Below are 18,842 nucleotides of genomic sequence, written 5' to 3'. Positions count from 1 at the left end.
ACACTTTTTTGGGGACATTTATACAGCGATCAGTACTATAAAAATTCACTGATTACCGTGTAAATGTCACTGGCAGGGAAGGGGTTAACACTAGGGGGCAATCAAGGGGTTGTGTGTTCCCTCACTGTGTTCTGACTGTGTGGGGATAGGAGCCATATAGTTTTGCCTACTTAGTAGGAACATACGATGTGGCTCCTCTCCTCTGACAGCACAGAGATGCATGTTTACACACAATCCCCGTGCTGGCACTCGTGCACGCAATCGCATCTGCCGGCCAAGCGCATTGGGTTCTCTCGCCGTGCAGCATGTGCACGCTCTCACCCGTACAGGATTTCGCCCAGGAGAGCCACTGTGCTGCAGTATATCTGCTTAACATGGTCGGGAACCAGTTAAAGAGTTAGTTTACCTTTGCCAAAAAACTGCCTATGCAAGTAAGGGCAGTCATTTCTGTAAGTATTCCTGAGCCCATGCAGCTTTGTTTTTATGCAGTTCCATCGGAGGGCCCGAAGATCATGGGCATCTAATATTGCATTTCGGCCTTCTCCTTTGCACAGAGATTTCTCCAGATTCTCTAAATCTTAAGGATATTATGTACTGTAGATGATATATATAAAATCTTTCCAATTTTATGTTGAAGAATATTGTTCTGAAATTGTTAGACTTTATTTTTTAGACACAGCTTTTCACAGATTGATGAACCTCTCCCCATCTTTACTTCTGCGACACTCAGACTCTGCAAGGTGCTCATTTTATACATCGTGTTACTGACCTGTTGCCAATTAACCAAATTAGTTGCGAAATGTTCTTCCAACTCTTCCTTGATAGTACCACTTACTTTGCCTACATTTTGTTGCCCTGTTCCAACATTTATAAGTGCTGCTGCCATAAATTTGAATTGATCCATTTTTTTCCTTAAAATGGTAAATTTTCTCAGTTTAAACATTTGATGTTTTCTGTTTTCTATTGTATATAAAATATGGGTTTATGAGATTTAAAAATCAATGGATTCTGTTTTTATGTACATTTTACACAAGTTTTTTGGAATTGGGATTGCATGACCGAAGAAGCAAAGTGATTAACCACTTGAGGACCGCCGTATTGCCATTGTACGTCAGCACAATGGCACAGGCAGGCATAATCACGTACATCTACGTGATTGCCTTCCAGCGGGTGGGGGGTCCGATCGGACCCCCTCCCGCTGGTTATGGCGGTCCGATTCGGTCCAGGAGCGCTCCGTGATGAGGGGATGGCCGTTGGTTTTCGGCCACCCCCTCTGGATCGCTCCTGGCCAATGAGAAGCTTCCTCCCCTGTGTATTGTTTACACAGGAAGGAGGAAGTGATGTCATTCTCCTCGGGGCGGTCTTTTTGACCGGACTACGAGGAGAACAGTAAAAGTAAGTGTGCACCAACACTACACTGACATGTAGGTACACACAGGCACACAAACCCCCCCCGATCGCCCCCCCCCAGTCACAGTGTCACTGATTGCATTGATCATTTCTTTACTGATCAATGCATTCAGTGTCAGTTGTGACAGTAAAAACTGTCAGGACAGTTAGTGTTAGGTCCAGGGTAGCCCCCTATCACCCCCCAATAAAGATTTAACCCCCTGATTGCCCCTAGAGTTAACCCTTTCACCCCCTTTTGCCAGTGTCACTAAGCGATCATTTTTCTGATCGCTGCATGTGTCGCTAGTGTCGCTAGGTAGCTAGTTATTTTTTTAGGTTCACCGCCAGGTTTTTATATCGCTAGGTACCCCGATATACTACCCAATAATGTTTTTAAACCCCTGATTGCCGCTAGTTAACCCTTTCACCCCCTTTTGCCAGTGTCACTAAGCGATCGTTTTTCTGATCGCTGCATTAGTGTCGCTACAGTCGCTAGGTAGCTAGTTATTTTTTTAGGTTCACCGCCAGGTTTTTATAGCGCTAGGTACCCCGATATACTACCCAATAATGTTTTTAACCCCCTGATTGCCGCTAGTTAACCCTTTCACCCCCTTTTGCCAGTGTCACTAAGCGATCATTTTTCTGATCGCTGCATGTGTCGCTAGGTAGCTAGTTATTTTTTAAGGTTCACCGCCAGGTTTTTATATCGCTAGGTACCCCGATATACTACCCAATAATGTTTTTAACCCCCTGATTGCCGCTAGTTAACCCTTTCACCCCCTTTTGCCAGTGTCACTAAGCGATCGTTTTTCTGATCGCTGCATTAGTGTCGCTACAGTCGCTAGGTAGCTAGTTATTTTTTTAGGTTCACCGCCAGGTGTTTATAGCGCTAGGTACCCCGATATACTACCCAATAATGGTTTTAACCCCCTGATTTCCGCTAGTTAACCCTTTCACCCCCTTTTGCCAGTGTCACTAAGCGATAATTTTTCTGAACGCTGCATCAGTGTCGCTAGTGTCGCTAGGTAGCTAGTTATTTTTTTAGGTTCACCGCCAGGTTTTTATAGCGCTAGGTACCCCGATATACTACCCAATAATGGTTTTAACCCCCTGATTGCTGCTAGTTAACCCTTTCACCCCCTTTCACCAGCGATCACAGTATAAGTGTCACTGGTGACGCTGGTTAGCCAGTTAGTTATTTAGGTTCCCCGTCAGGTTTTTATATAGCGCCAGGGACCCCCATATACTACCTAATAAAAATTTGAACCACCTGATTGCCCCTAGTTAACCCTTTCACCACTGATCACCGTATAAGTGTTACGGGTGACTCTGGTTAGTTTGTTTTTTATAGCATTTTATATTCAAATCCGGAAGGCAGTGCTTGGTTTTCGGGGTCCCGTACGTGGCTAGGCTCCCAAAAAGTCCCCCACATGTGGTATCCCCGTACTCGGGAGAAGCAGCAGAATTTATTTTGGGGTGTAATTTGACTTCTGCCCATAGCATGTGTGAGCAATATATCATTTAGTGACAACTTTGTGCAAAAAAAAAAAGTTTGTAATATTCCCGCAACTTTTGGCAAAATATAAAATATTCCATGGACTCAACATGCCTCTCAGTAAATAGCTTGGGGTGTCTACTTTCCAAAATGGGGTCATTTGGGGGGGTTTTGTGCTATTTTGGCATTTTATGGCCTTCGAAACTGTGATAGGTAGTGAGGAGTTAAATCAAAAATTTGCACCCTTAGAAATCCTGAAGGTGGTGATTGGTTTTCGGGGTGCCGTGCGCGACTAGACTCCCAAAAAGTCCCACACATGTGGTATCCCCGTACTCGGGAGAAGCAGCAGAATGTATTTTGGGGTGCAATTCCACATATAACCATGGCATGTGTGAGCAATATATAATTTAGTGACAACTTTTTGTAAAAAAAATTTTTTTTTTTTTTTTTGTCATTATTCAATCCCTTAGGACAAAAAAAATAAATATTCAATGGGCTCAACATACCCATCAGCAATTTCCTTGGGGTGTCTACTTTCCAAAATGGGGTCATTTGGGGGGGATTTGTACTGCCCTGCCATTTTAGCATCTCAAGAAATGAGATCGGCAGTCATAAATTAAAAGCTGTGTAAATTCCAGAAAATGTACTCTAGTTTGTAGACGCTATAACTTTTGCGCAAACCAAAAAATATTCGCTTATTGACATTTTTTTTACTAAAGACATGTGGCTGAATAAATTTTGCCCTCAATGTATGACTAAAATTTAGTTTATTCGATTTTTCTTATAACAAAAAGAAGAAAATATCTTTTTTTTTCAAAATTTTCGCTCTTTTTCCATTTATATCGCAAAAAAAAAAAAATCGCAGAGGCAATCAAATACCATCAAAAGAAAGCTCTATTTGTGGGAAGAAAAGGACGCAAATTTCGTTTGGGTGCAATATTGCATGACCGCGCAATTACCAGTTAAAGCAGCGCAGTGCGAAATTGCAAAAAGACCTCTGGTCCTTAAGGTATTTATTGGTCCGAGGCTGAAGTGGTTAAAAACAAAACTAAAACCTATATTTAAAATACCTTCAATGGCCCAGTTTAGTACGCTTATTTATTTGTTTTAACCACTTCCCGACCGGCGCACACCAATGTACATCGGCAGAATGGCACGGGCGGGCATATTGGCGTACAGGTATATCAATTTTAAAATGCCGCCCTGCCATCGCGTGTGCGCCGCTGGCGGCGCACCTGCGTGCCGGTCTGGACCCCGTGAGTCCGGTCGCGGGTCCCGCGGACTATCGCCGCGGGGATACTCGTGATCGTTTCACAGCGCGGCTGAAAGGGGAGATGCCGCTGTAAACAGCATCTCCCCGTTCTGCCTAGCAACAAGTGACTGGTGATTGGGGCAGAGATCAGTGTTCACCAACACAAAGCCCAGCCCCCCACAGTTAGTAACACGCCCCTAGGAACACTTAACACCTACACTGCCACCCCCTGGTTAACCCCTTCACTGCCAGTGTCATTTACACAGGAATCAATGCATTTGTATAGCATTGATTGCTGTATAAATGACAATGGTCCCAAAAATGTATCAAAAATGTCTGAAGTGTCCGCCATAACGTCGCAGTCACAATAAAACTAGTAATAAAAAAAAAAATTTTATAAAAATGCCATAAAACTATCCCCTATTTTGTAAACGCTATAACTTTTGCGCAAACCAATCAATCGATTATTGCGATTTTTTTTTACCAAAAATATGTAGAAGAATACGTATCGGCCTAAACTGAGGGGGGAAAAAAAATGTTATATATTTTTGGGGGACATTTATTATAACAAAAACTAAAAAATAATGCGTTTACTTCAAAATTGTGGCTCTATTTTTGTTTATAGCGCAAAAAATAAAAACCGCAGGGGTGATCAAATACCACCAAAAGAAAGCTCTATTTGTGGGAAAAAAAGGATGTCAATTTTGTTTGGGTGCAAGTCGCACAACAGCGCAATTGTCAGTTAAAGCGACAGTGGGGGGGGGGAGCAGGGCTGCGGAGGATGAAGGGACGGCTCAGCAGCACTGATTTTCGTGGTCAGTGCAGAGAGGGGGGATATAGGAAGTGGCAGGTTTTTTTTTACAGTTTACACAGCACAAGCACTGTGCTGTTTATTCTGCTTTAAGGGATCAGAATCTCTCCTTTTTTGAGGGGGGGGGGGGGGGTTAACAAACACTAACTCTTGTGTTTGTCAGTAAATAAGTGCTGCTCTAAGCACAATTACCTTGCAGCTTTGAACAAGTTGTTGATGAGCTGCTACATTCTTATTGGAGACTGAAGCATTCTGTGAGGCTGCTATGGTCTGTGTAGCGGCAGCTGCGGCCTGTTTAGCAGCAGCCTGTAAACAGAGAAAAGGGATTTAAAGGGATTTAAACAAATGTAAACAAATTCAGCAATCACAGTAGAAATGAACGTGCATCTTAACCCAAGAACAAATATGTAATATAATGCATTACCAGTGCTTAGATGTAATGGCTTAATTTATTTTTTCTTCCTGGCTTTTTTTCCACCACATAATCCAACCAAAAGCACACCTCCTCTGTCTTTGGGTGACTATACTTGCTTATTGTGCTGCATCTGTGGAGAGTTACTGCATCACCCAGGGACAGAAAGCATGTAAGCACTACAGAACATCTCGCCCTCGCCTCATCTCCATAGCACAGGGAGAGGCGTTATGTAGTACACAGTGAACTGGGAAGAATGCTTACCGATAACAGTCCACAGAGACAGGACGTTACCTGCTACATTTTTTTGCATTTATCAAGCAAATTAAACAAACCACTATTACAGTTACATATTCAACAGACCAAAAGGGAACAAAAAACAATTGTTTGATTTTTCATATACTTATATTATAGGAGTAACAGTATTAGTTATGCTAACAATTTTGAAGAAAGACAAACATTCTTGTCTATTCTGGCACAAAAGCCTAGGAATTCCTCTGTTCTAAACCCTAAAGTGGAAGGTCCGCTCATCAGAACCCTCCCTCCCCTCCGGTGACACAATTGGAACCTTTCAGGGGGGAGGGGGGTGCAGATACCTGTATAATCCAGGTATCTGCACCCACTTCCGGGACAAGCTAGCTGCAGAGGCCCGGCCCCCTGATGTGTTCTGGGAAACACACGGTTCCCAGAACACAGCGGGGACCAGTGGAGACGCGCAGTGTGACTCGCACATGAGCAGTAGGGAACCGGGCAGTGAAGCCGGAACGCTTCACTTCCCGATTCCCTGACAGAGGATGGTGGTGGGGGCAGCTCGTCATCTGCTGCCGACATTGCTGGACCCTGGAACAGGTAAGTGTCCATTTATTAAAAGTCAGCAGCTGCAGTATTTGTAGCTGACTTCCAATATTTTTTTTAAGGTGCAGCTACTCCTTAAGGCTGCTTTCACACTGGGGCGCTATACAGGCGTTACAGCGCTAAAAATAGCGCCTGTTTAACGCCTGAAAAAAACCGGCCCCTTTAACTCCAGTGTGAAAGCCGGAGGGCTTTCACACTGGAGCGATGCGCTGGCAGGACGGTGAAAAAAGTCCTGCTAGCCGCATCTTTGCAGCGGTGAAGGAGCGGTGTATTCACCGCTCCTAAACCGCTCCTACCCATTGAAATCAATGGGACACCGCGGAGATACCGCCGGCAAAGCACCGCTACAGCGGCGGTTTGCGGGCGGGTTTAACCCCTTTTCGGCCGCTAGCGGGGGTTAAAACCACCCCACTAGCGCCCGCACACCGCCGCTAAAACGACGGTAAAGCGCCGCTAAAAATAGCGGCACTTTACCGCCGACGCCGCTCCCGCTGCAGTGTGAAAGCAGCCTAAGTGTCTCATCTGTTTCTAATTTGATCTACCATGGGTTGCAGGAAAGAAAATCACTAGATTCCCCCATTAACACAGTTAACACGCAGGGGAATCCGTCCCACGGAGCCATTGCTTTCTCCCAGTGGGGGAAGCCGTCCCGGGTTGGAGAACACAGTGATTATTGCTAGCAGTTGTAACAGCTACTGGCAATAATTGCATGTAAAATCCGGCAGGTTGGTCGTACCCAAGTTGATCGAACAACTTGTGAACACTTAAAAAACAAAAAGTAAAACTTGCGCTTGGTAAAAAATTAGTTGATATGGAAGAAATCAATTTAAGAAAATAGCAGCTAAGCACAAAAAACCAGATACTAGGTCTAAATAACAGAGATGTGAAAAACAGTGCAGCGCTTAATGTGTATAGATATAACACGTGACTGAATACAGTGAAGCAATAGATCAGGAAAAAAAACTTCAAAGGTAATGTTTCCAAAAAGTAAAACATCAATAGTAAAAAATATAAATGTGCATATTGTGCAATAAACAAAGAAGCAATAAATTAAAATTGGTTATTAAACCAAAAAGATCAAAAAATTCCTTTTAAAAAAGGCAAATAGTTGTTTAAACTACAGCTTATTGCTATGAAGCACAAACTTATAATTAAGTGAAAAAAATAAACAACAAGATTGAAAAACAAATCAAAACAAGTCCCATGCCTTGGATGAGTGAAGTGATTTACAAGGCCCCATATATGTGAAGATAAAAGTTCATTAAGTGAAACGTAAGTGAATAAAACTTTAAAGTTGGTCCCAGGTATCACTGGTGTAGGTGCTTGACCACGTAAATTCTTTCGCTGTACAATTTAAGTAAGTAGTAAAGGCTTACCAGAGCAACCATTAGTGTGCGCAGATACGAACTCCCAAACGATTAGGATCGGACAAGATCGTTCCTCCGACACTCCTCGTATAAATGGATGATTCGAATCACCTTTGGGAGTAGGAAGGTGAAAACTGACCCACACCTTCGGATGTTCCTTGAACGTCGTCCGTTCCGGTCAGTTCGAAAATTTCAAGTTGGCGTATCACCAAATGGATGAAAAAGGAAAAAAAGGCTCAATCGTGTGATAAAGTCTAAAACACGTGAACTTTATTTTTCAACCAGATAGACGTTGAAAGCTACAAATGACTCGATCGAGTCGCATAAAATTGAACGAAGAAAAATGCTAGCAAAAATATAAAATCAAGCAGATAAAAATAGCACGAGATGTAGACGTAGATACGTCTACATCTCGTGCTATTTTTATCTGCTTGATTTTATATTTTTGCTAGCATTTTTCTTCGTTCAATTTTATGCGACTCGATCGAGTCATTTGTAGCTTTCAACGTCTATCTGGTTGAAAAATAAAGTTCACGTGTTTTAGACTTTATCACACGATTGGGCGTTTTTTTCCTTTTTCATCCATTTGGTGATACGCCAACTTGAAATTTTCGAACTGACCGGAACGGACGACGTTCAAGGAACATCCGAAGGTGTGGGTCAGTTTTCAAATTCCTACCCCCAAAGGTGATTCGAATCATCCATTTATACGAGGAGTGTCGGAGGAACGATCTTGTCCGATCCTAATCGTTTGGGAGTTCGTATCTGCGCACACTAATGGTTGCTCTGGTAAGCCTTTACTACTTACTTAAATTGTACAGCGAAAGAATTTACGTGGTCAAGCACCTACACCAGTGATACCTGGGACCAACTTTAAAGTTTTATTCACTTACGTTTCACTTAATGAACTTTTATCTTCACATATATGGGGCCTTGTAAATCACTTCACTCATCCAAGGCATGGGACTTGTTTTGATTTGTTTTTCAATCTTGTTGTTTATTTTTTTCACTTAATTATAAGTTTGTGCTTCATAGCAATAAGCTGTAGTTTAAACAACTATTTGCCTTTTTTAAAAGGAATTTTTTGATCTTTTTGGTTTAATAACCAATTTTAATTTATTGCTTCTTTGTTTATTGCACAATATGCACATTTATATTTTTTACTATTGAGGTTTTACTTTTTGGAAACATTACCTTTGAAGTTTTTTTTCCTGATCTATTGCTTCACTGTATTCAGTCACGTGTTATATCTATACACATTAAGCGCTGCACTGTTTTTCACAACTTGTGAACACTTAACACGCCCATACATGGTTCGAATCTCAGCCGGTTCAGCAAGAATTCGAACAGTCTATGGCCAGCTTAACCCACATGCCCAGTTTGTCCTAGATTTCATATATCCCTGATGCATTTATCTGATATTCAAAAAAATAAAGGCAAGCCTATTTGAAAATATAATACAATATACGTTTGAGAATTTAATCAAGTCATGTATGAGTCATTATTAAAATATATAAAAGCCATAACAAATGAAGATAACCGCTGCCAGTTAGCAGGAATAACAGTATAAAATAAGGTGTCGCCATCTAATTTTAATAATAAGTATGCAGATCCATATGCAAAATGGAATATTGTATATGGATTATGACATGTAACAAACCTCTGTTAAAGCTTAAAAGTGGTCAGACATTTTCCCTCTCTCACTGTACGCATATGATCCTTCCTTTTTAAATGCTGGTGATTGAATAGTGGCTAATATATAGTTCCTTACCTCTAGCCTGTTGACAATCTTCTTCTTAATGGCATTCTGGGCTGCTGCATTAGTAGCCACTCGAAGCCCCTCTGCTGCTTCTCTAAGCCGCTGTTGCTGATCTTCATTTTCAGGATTGGCTGCAGCTCCCTGAAATACATCAGACTTGTGATTTCTGAAGCCAATCAAATTGTTTGGCAAATCCACTATATGCATTTTGCTGAATTATGTACCTTTGCAGCCTCCACCATACGAGCTGTGGAGTCGGCCAGCAGCTTGGCAGCTGCGAGTAGTTTCTTGGAATTATCCATATCAAGCTCAGCCTCTGCATCTGATCTCATTGCATTCACAAGATCTGATGTAGCCTGGGCCAACACTCGAGCTTGCCGCACCATTTCTCCTGTAAATAAATGGAAAGACCATATTTAAACCTGCAGAGGTAAATAAAGCTTCGAAAGGGGTTACAAAGCAAAAAGAAATCACATGTAGAAACTAAATGATTTTACAAAAAAAAATTTAATTAGCGTGTTGATGAGTGGGGAAAGGAGCCAGGAATGGCAAAATATAAGTAAATTTAACTTTAATTATACCATATACGCATACACAGAAAAGACCTTCAATCATATACTAAAATCCCCACTAACCTGCATCACCCATAGAGCTGAAGATACTCTCTGTGACGGACATTATTGTATCTGTAGCCTGATCATAACGTCCAATGGGTTCCCCACGACTAGCAAACTGGCGGACATGCTGCAGAAGGTCGTTAAGTGCTTGACTGACCACACTAGCAGCTGCACCGACTTGCTTCAGTAGTTCAACATCTTCAGTGGCTGACTGACACGCGCGTAAACAGTTCTCTACTGATCGATCCACCAATTTTCCAGCCTCAATCAGCTGCTCCTGACATACAGGTGAACTAATAGTTGGGCTAACTACCTACAAGAGATCAGCACATTTAAGCCAATGATAAAATACAACTACGTGTAGTACAAATCTGAATTTATTGAAAAAAAAAAAAATAAATAAAAAAAAAAAAAGATTATTATTTATATTTCTCATTTTACTTTTGGAATCAAATGGCATGATCTGTAGAATCCACTATGAAGCTCACCTTAGCACAGGCCACCAGCTGGGAGGTAGAGAGGGCACACTGTGTAGCAGCAGCAATCACTCTGTTCTGCAGTACTGTATCTTCAGTCACCTGCGCTACATTCTTTGCCTTCAAGACTAGCATGGCAGCTGCATTGGCTACGGCTTTTGCCAGGCTCATTAACACATCCTAGGGCATATAACAGTACAGGATGTTAACAAATGAAATAAAAGGGGCAGAAATAATCTGTGCCACCAATCCTTGGGTACCTGGAACCTCTCGTCTGCTTCATTTTCTCCAATCTGTCGCAATAGGTCTCCACTGGCTTGTCCAATACTACCAGCTGCCGTAAGAACAGTCTGACGGGGCTGTGAAGGAAATACAAACATACATTAAATAGTCCACTGTTTAGGCAAGTTCTTAAAGCAGAAGTAAACCCATCCATAAAACAGTTTAATTTCTGGCATGTGCTGGAAATGTAACACTCCCATTTGTTGTACTCTCTCAACCAAACTGTCAAGCCATCCAATGGCTGGTGTCATAAATGATCACATGTGCAGCATTATGGCAGTTGTAGAATAAACAGAGGGTAAAAATGGCAGCTTCCTTGGCTGAAAATGACAGGTGGGTTTACTTGCAGTCTACCACAGATAAACATGACCTGTACAAAGATATATGCCAAAGAAGAAATAATCTAACACACTATGTAGCAACATTCAACAGTGCAGTAAATTAATGCATGGATTTAGCATTCAAACTTTTAAAATTTCCATTACCATTATATTGTATTCATAGTACTGGGATTATAGAACTGATTACAATAAATAAAATAAAAAAACTGTAAAGAGACTACAAAAGGATGAGATCTGTTGTCTGTTTGTAGATTAAGGCATCTATAAAAATTAGATAGTCTCCTGATCTAAACTTTTTTGGTATGACTGCCATGAATAAGCATTCTCAGGGGACAACATAAGAGATTAGAAAAGGTGTCCGTTTTCCATCACCAGTACAGTTTAAATACTGCTCTGCCCCACTACCCTAAACAGAAGTGCTTACAGGAGGAGTACGAGCAGATTGACTGGGTGCAGGGGAAAAACTGGACAAAAAAAAACCTGATGAGATTTTGAATCATACCCGTAGATTAGGCTAGGTTCACACTGATGTGAATCTGATGCGATTTCACAATGTGATTTTACAATGTTGTGACAGGTGCAAATTAATGCAATCTCTGAGGGGTTTTGGCATAGCTGAAGATAAAATTCACACAGAGCCAGCACTAAACTCTTACAGGACTTTTTTTTTTTTTTTAAACTGGATAAGAATCTAGCATAGATGTCAACGGCTTTCATAGCAAACAATGTTTTTTTCAGAGACATGCAAATCTATGCCTTTCCAATCTGATCTAATCTGCATAAAATTTGCATTAGTGTAAACCGGGACGTGAAACTGTTTACGAATATCCATGGCCAGCTTTACTGTTCCTTGCTAATACAGTGGTCATACACCAGTTATATGTTCCTTAGGCATGGTCTATTAAATCAGCTAAATTCACAAATGACTATGTAGTTTATATGCAGACCAGTAGGCACTTGCATTTCATTGTTCTATTGAAATGATCTGATCGAACAAATCAAATATGAGTAAATTGTAAAGTTTGTCATGTGTGTGACAATCTGATTATACAAACCCATTTAGAATGATCAACAGCTAAAGAACTTATGAGAGCCTACTTATACAACTCAAATTGTTTTCCACTTAGCTAGGCCCCTGTACTGTATAGTGAATGGTAAACATGAAAGGAGACCAAAATCATATTGTAATATTTTTGTCAGCAGTTTAAACAAGATTTAGGCCTCAATCAATCTGGCCAACATGCAACTATATTGGAGCTCACATATGCAGGCTTTCATTTGCATCTGGGCTTTTTCTTACCTATAGAAGCCAACATGAATGCTAAAGCAACATGAAGCAGCCTAAAGCATTAAAACAAAAGCACTAAGGAGCAGAGACTACATGCCACATTCAATTTAGTTCTCAGTTTGAAACACATGTACATGAGCCATTACATAGTAGTGTATTAAAAAAATTGCAAAGTTAATAAATGGTGCAATACACATGGGCAACTACTACATGCTTTATGTTCAGCACATAACAAGTATGTGTTATGAAAACTGAAACATTTTCACATGCGTAATTGAAGCCTTATTTGCTGCCTCCTTAAATAAGCTGGCATAATTATGAACATTCTGTATTATTCTCATAGCTGTTGTCCCTATAAAAACCTTTCTATTCAGATTTATCAGTTTAGTCTTTGAAACATACGTCAGAAAATCAATAAAAGCATGAAGTACGGACCTCTCCTGAAGATGGCTGCACAGCAGTAAGCAGATCTGAAACAGCCCCGGCCAGTGTCCTTGCGGCTCCGAGTAACTTTTCCCCACTTCCGACCTCATCCTCCATTAGAGCAGCCAATAACTTTACGCCCTTAGACATCTCCGTCAAATTAGAAGAAATTGTAGTGATTGCACAGCCCACTGCTGTATAATCAGTCTCAGCTGGATCCCCTAAAAACACAGAGAAAACTATTTAAGAACTTTGTAAAAAGCAACATCACAAAATTCACATACAATAAAATAGGACTTTTGTACTAACCTTAAAATCCCTTTTCTGCAATTCATTGAGGGACACAGGAACTCGTAAGGCTCACAAACTCAGAGCAGTGGAACCTGTGTCCCTCAGTGGATTTCAAGAAAAAAAAAAATTTACGAGTACAAACGTTTTTTTTTCTCATTGACGGAGGGACACAAAGGTCTTAAATGTTCAGAACATCCAAAAGCAGTTCAACTGGGTGGGCAACACAGTAAACAAATTCCAACAAACCTAAGAAAACAGAACTGGGAACTGCCTCACGGGCCTTATGCCCTTATGCATCAGATAAGGCCTGAACATTCACTGGGTAGAATTTAGCCACTTAAGGACCAGGCCTCTTTTTCAGATTTGGTGTTTTCATGTTTAAAACTGTTTTTTTTGCTAGAAAATTACTTAGAACTCCCAAACATTTTATATTGTTTTTTTTCTAACACCCTAGAGAATAAAATGGCGGTCATTGAAATACTTTTTTTTACACCGTATTTGCGCAGCGGTCTTACAAGCGCACTTTTTTTTGAAAAAATTCACTTTTTTGAATAAAAAAATAAGACAACAGTAAAATTAGCCCAATTTTTTTTTATATTGTGAAAGATAATGGTATGCCAAGTAAATTGATACCCAACATGTCACGCTTCAAAATTGCGCCCGCTCGTGGAATGGCGTCAAACTTTTAGCCTCAAAAATCTCCATAAGCGACATTTAAAAAATTCTACAGGTTGCATTTTTTGCGTTACAGAGGAGGTCTAGGGCTAGAATTATTGCTCTCGCTCTACCGATCGCGGCGATACCTCACATGTGTGGTTTGACCACCGTTTTCATATGCGGGCGCTACTCACGTATGCGCCCGCTTCTGTGCGCAAGCTCGTCGTGACGGGGTGTTTTTAAAAAATTTTTTTTTTTTCTTCTTATTTATTTTAATTGATTTTATTTATTTTTACACTGTTTTTTAAAAAAAAAAAAAATGGATCACTTTTATTCCTATTACAAGGAATGTAAACATCCCTTGTGATAGAAAAAAGCATGACAGGTCCTCTTAAATATGAGATCTGGGGTCAAAAAGTCCTCAGATCTCATATTTGGGCTAAAATGCAAAAAAAAAAAAAAAAAAAAAAAAAAATCTGACATTTAAAAAAAAAAATACCTTTAAGAGGTATGGGCGGAAGTGACGTTTTGACGTCGCTTCCGCCCTGCTATGGTATAGAGACGAGTGGGGGCCATCTTAGCCTCACTTGTCTCTATGCCCAGCAGATGGAAGGACCCGATCGCCTCCGCCGCTACCGACGGCTCCGGTAAGCGGCGGAAGGTGCGGGAGGGCGGCGGGAGGGGGGGGAGCACCTCTCCCGCCGCCGATAGCGGTGATCTCACGGCGAATCCGCCGCGGAGACCACCGTTATCGTACAGAGGACCGCCGCCTGAAGAGATGGACATCTCGGTTGTGGCAGCAGCTGCTGCCGTTACCGAGATATCCCTCTTCAAAAAAATCACGTACATCCCCGGTGGGCGGTCCCCAAGTGGTTAGAGAACATGTGAACAGAAATGCAAAAGGCAGCCTTGCAAATCTAAGGAACAGTAGATGGATGCCGAAAAGCTCAAGAGGCACACACAGACCTAGATCATCGGACAGAAAAGTAAATCCTTAAAGCAGACTCATTATTAAATGAGTATGGAGGAAGAATAGAGAGGCACACACTGCAAGATGCTTGAAGTCCAGTGTGAAGTTTCCATAGTCTGTGTTTATTTGGGGAGACATGTCATCTGCTAGTGTTGGCCCACTGTGCTTCATTAAGTCAGGGGTCGGCACAAGCGTCTACCAGGAGATTTTGGAGCACTTCATGCTTCCTTCCGCAGACGAGCTCTATGGGGATACTGACTTCATTTTCCTGCGGGACTTGGCACCTGACAACACTGCCAAAAACACCAAAACCAGGTTCAGTGACCGTGGGATTACTGTGATTGGCCAGCAAGCTTGCCTGACCTGAACCCCATAGAGAATCTATGGGGCATTGCCAAGAGAAAGATGAGAGGAATGCGACCGAAACAATGCAGAAGAGCTGAAGGCCGTTATTGAAGCATCCTGGTCTTCCATAACACCTCAGCAGTGCCACAGGCTGAGAGCTTCCATGCCACACCACATTGAGGAAGTAATTGCTGCAAAGGCCAAAACCAAGTACTGAGTACATATGCATGCTTATACTTTTCAGAGGTCTGATATTGTTCTATGTACAATCCTTGTTTTATTGATTGCATGTAATATTCAAATTTTCTCAGATTGTGGATTTGGGGTTTTCATGAGCCATAATCATCACAATTATGACAAATCATGGCTTGAACTATCTTGCTCTGCATGTAATGAGTATCTCATATATTTGTTTCACCTTTTAAATTGCATTAGTGAAATAAATGAACTTTTGCACGGTATTCACATTTTTCAAGTGTCACTTGTAATTGGGGCCAGAACCTTGGTGAAGCGCTGTAGGGCAGCAGAGAGGTAGGACGACAAACTGAAAGTGCAAGAACTCCCAGAAATGCATAGAAATTCTTGGGACCTAGAAATATAAGCTAATGAAGGTGTGTGTCCTTCAAATCAGTAGAAACCAGGTGGTCTCCCTGGAAGGGAGGCAGTGACAGACCTGGTGGATTACTTTTGGAATTGCTGAGCTCAAATTAGACATTCAGCACTTTAAAATCAATGATTGGCCAGATGCCCCCTTATGAATTTAAAAACCAACAACAGGTTAGCGTAAGGGCGAATTTACACATAGTACAGTGATAGGCGTTTGGTGCACTGTCCCATTCATACTGCGTTAAAATGCAGATATGCTGAATTTTATTGCAGAGTGCTGTACAGAACCACATGGCACTGTACAGCAGCGCAGTGCATAGTGTTGCTGTACAGCAACATGAAGTGTATTTTTGTTCACTTCAAATAAAGCATGTACAAAAACAGAAAGGTGTGATGTGCTGAATTGTGCAACACACTGCTCCTTACCGCATTTTGGAAACAGAAGGCTGCTGGAGAAGTAAAGTGCTCCGATAGCTGTCCATTGCTGTGTGAATTACCCCCAAAACCCTGAAAACCATTCTGCAGCAGGAACCTGGTCAAAGACCTATTTATCCAGAAGATCAAAGAGGGCTACTTGTAGGCTTTGCTGACTTGTTTGATGACACAGGAAAGTCGATATAATAAACCGAGGCGAGGGTTGTGTGTGAAACTTTAGCTTGTAGCCGACTGAAGCCACCTCCCACAGCCAGTTAAGCCGGCCATAAGTGGTTCAAAGATTCAAACCATGTATGGGCAGGCTGAATGTACCCAAGTTGATAGATCAACTTGGGTATAAGTAGCCTGCTGGATTTTACATGTGATTATAGTAATTATTGGTGTTTTCTCCTGGCAGTAACGGCTTCCCCTGCTGGGAGAACACAATGGCTCTGCAGGAGGCATTCTCCTGTCAACACTGCCTGTGTTGATGGTGGAATCGAGGTAGTTGCAGGTAGGTAAGAAATTTGCTCAGACATTATTGTAAGCACAGAACGAAGACATTATATTTCTCAGTCTTACAAGATTGTTGTTACTGTTTATACTTTATACTTTGTTCTGATGCTCTGAAAGCTGCAGTAGTACTATTTGCTGGTCTGCAATGCTACTATTCTTTGTGCTTCATCCATCATACACTGTATTACGCATTTTATGAGACGATGCTAATTGATACACGATCTATGTTTCTCTATGGGTTGCATCCCAACAAATTTTGTAACTGTTTATTGGTCTTTTTTTTTTACCCAATAAAAACATTTGTATTAAAATAAATTTGCTCAGTTTTTGGCTGGCCTTAAACAATTAAAGGTATGTTCTACTCAAACTTAACAATTGCACACTGAGATGCATACGGAAACTTTTGTTTTGTTATCATGCGCTAATTTTATGCACAAAGTCTCTCACTACAAATCACCTTGACTTTAGTGACCTAAAAAATTGACAGCTTAACCAAGTGAATTTTCAATGCACATATTCTTGAGACTATCCACCGGCACCTGTTAGCCTCCCTGCCATCTCAAACTAAAAGATATTGAAGCTGAAAACCAAATTACAAGACCGGGGTTGTTTAGATGATCTAGGCTGCTACATATTTCAAATTATCAGTCTTCAGAAGAGACATTGGTATGCTTGAAACAGAAGAGAAAAAAAAGTGACCAGTAGCGTCTTAGAAAACCTGTAATGAAGACATAGATCATTCCAAAGCTTTCCTCCCTTTCTGATTCCATTGACTTCTATGGGGAAACTCGCTTTGATATGCGAGTGCTGTAGATTACAAGCATTCTCCTGGAACGGATTATGCTCGTAATCCAAGGTTCCACTGTACACCTGTTCAATTGCTTGGTAACACAATTGCAATCCAATGGCAGCAACTCAATGCATTTAGGCATCTAGACGTGGTGAAGATGACTTGCTAAAGTTCAATATGAGCATCAAAATGGGGAAGAAAGGGGAGGGCTGGTCTGAATATTGAAAAAAAAAATCGCTGATCTCCTGGGATTTTCACGCACAACCATCTCTAAGATTTACAGAGAATGGTCTGAAAAAGAGAAAACCTCCATTGAGTGGCAGTCGTGTGGAAAAAATGCCTTGTTGATGTCAGAGGAGAATGGGCAGACTGGTTTGAGATGATAGAAAGGCAACTGTAACTCAAATAACCACCCGTTACAACGAAGGTATGTAGAATACCATCTCTAAATGCACAACACATCGAATCTTGAAGCAGATGAGCTACAGCAGACCACACCAGGTGCCACTCCTGTCAGCTAAAAACAGGAAACTGATGCTACAACACAGGCTCACCCAAATTGGACAATAGAAGATAGGAAAAACGTTGCTGGTCTGATGAGTGTCCATTTCAGCTGTGACATTCAGATGGTAGGGTCAGAATTTGGCATAAACTTGAAAGTATGGATCCATCCTGCCTGTATCAACGGTTCAGGTTGGTGGTGAAATGGTGTGGGGGGGATATTTTCTTGGCAAACTTTGGGGCCCTTCGTATCAATTGAATTGAACATTGTTTTAATGCCACTGACGACCTGAGTAATGTTGCTGACCACGTCAATCCCCTTATGACTACAGTGTCAAATGGATTTCTTGAACATGACAATGAGTTCACTGTACTCCAACGGTCTCCACAGTCACCAGATCTCAATCCAATAGAACACCTTTCAGATGTGGTGGAACAGGGGATTCACATCATTGATGCACAGCTGACAAATCTGTAGCAACTGTGTGATTCTATCATGTCAATGTGGACCAAAATCTCTGAGAAATGTTTCCAACACCTTGTTGAATCCATGCCACAAAGAATTAAGGCAGTTCTGAAGGCAAAAGAGGGTCTAACCTGGTACTAGCAAGGTGCACCTAATAAACTGTAGGGTGAGTGTAAATTTCAGCAAACATTTCTAATGCAGTAAAAAAATATCTATCTAAATATCTAAATAGTCTAAAATTCTAATGTGCAAATTTTTCTGGATCAGTGAAGCAGAAAACCAGCATTAGGCCTCATGCACACTGGATATTATAAAAAACGGCAATAGCATTAGCTGTAGAATGAGTTTTGCAATGTTTCTGCAGTAGAGTTTTTTTAGCTGTTGAGTTTTTTTAGCAAAACTATACTCCTACAAAAACTTATGGCTCAAAAAAATTCTTAAGCTTTTATCAGTCAGAGCGTTTTTACAGCTGAAAAACTCCTGTTAAAAACAGACAGGTTCTGGGGTTTTTTCTAGCCA

General features: G+C 41.2%; 1 protein-coding gene across 2 annotated transcripts in view; it reads right to left on the bottom strand.

The window, feature by feature from the left end:
- The window catches only part of TLN2 (talin 2), a 430,025-nt gene that overhangs the window by 178,643 nt on the left and 232,540 nt on the right, over positions 1-18,842 (bottom strand). For both annotated transcript variants that reach the window (XM_077472779.1, XM_077472780.1), the window contains exons 17-23: positions 12,780-12,988; positions 10,694-10,792; positions 10,446-10,613; positions 9,976-10,270; positions 9,565-9,731; positions 9,353-9,481; positions 5,140-5,253 (exon numbers count right to left, since the gene is read on the bottom strand). In XM_077472779.1, the coding sequence (XP_077328905.1) occupies positions 5,140-5,253; positions 9,353-9,481; positions 9,565-9,731; positions 9,976-10,270; positions 10,446-10,613; positions 10,694-10,792; positions 12,780-12,988 (1,181 nt within the window). The remainder of the gene's footprint in view (positions 1-5,139; positions 5,254-9,352; positions 9,482-9,564; positions 9,732-9,975; positions 10,271-10,445; positions 10,614-10,693; positions 10,793-12,779; positions 12,989-18,842) is intronic.

The sequence above is a fragment of the Lithobates pipiens genome, unplaced genomic scaffold (assembly GCF_037356315.1).
Source record: "Lithobates pipiens isolate NorthernLeopardFrog02 unplaced genomic scaffold, aLitPip1_a1.2 Scaffold_8, whole genome shotgun sequence".
Taxonomy (NCBI): domain Eukaryota; kingdom Metazoa; phylum Chordata; class Amphibia; order Anura; family Ranidae; genus Lithobates; species Lithobates pipiens.
This window is presented reverse-complemented; position numbering and strand designations above follow the sequence as displayed.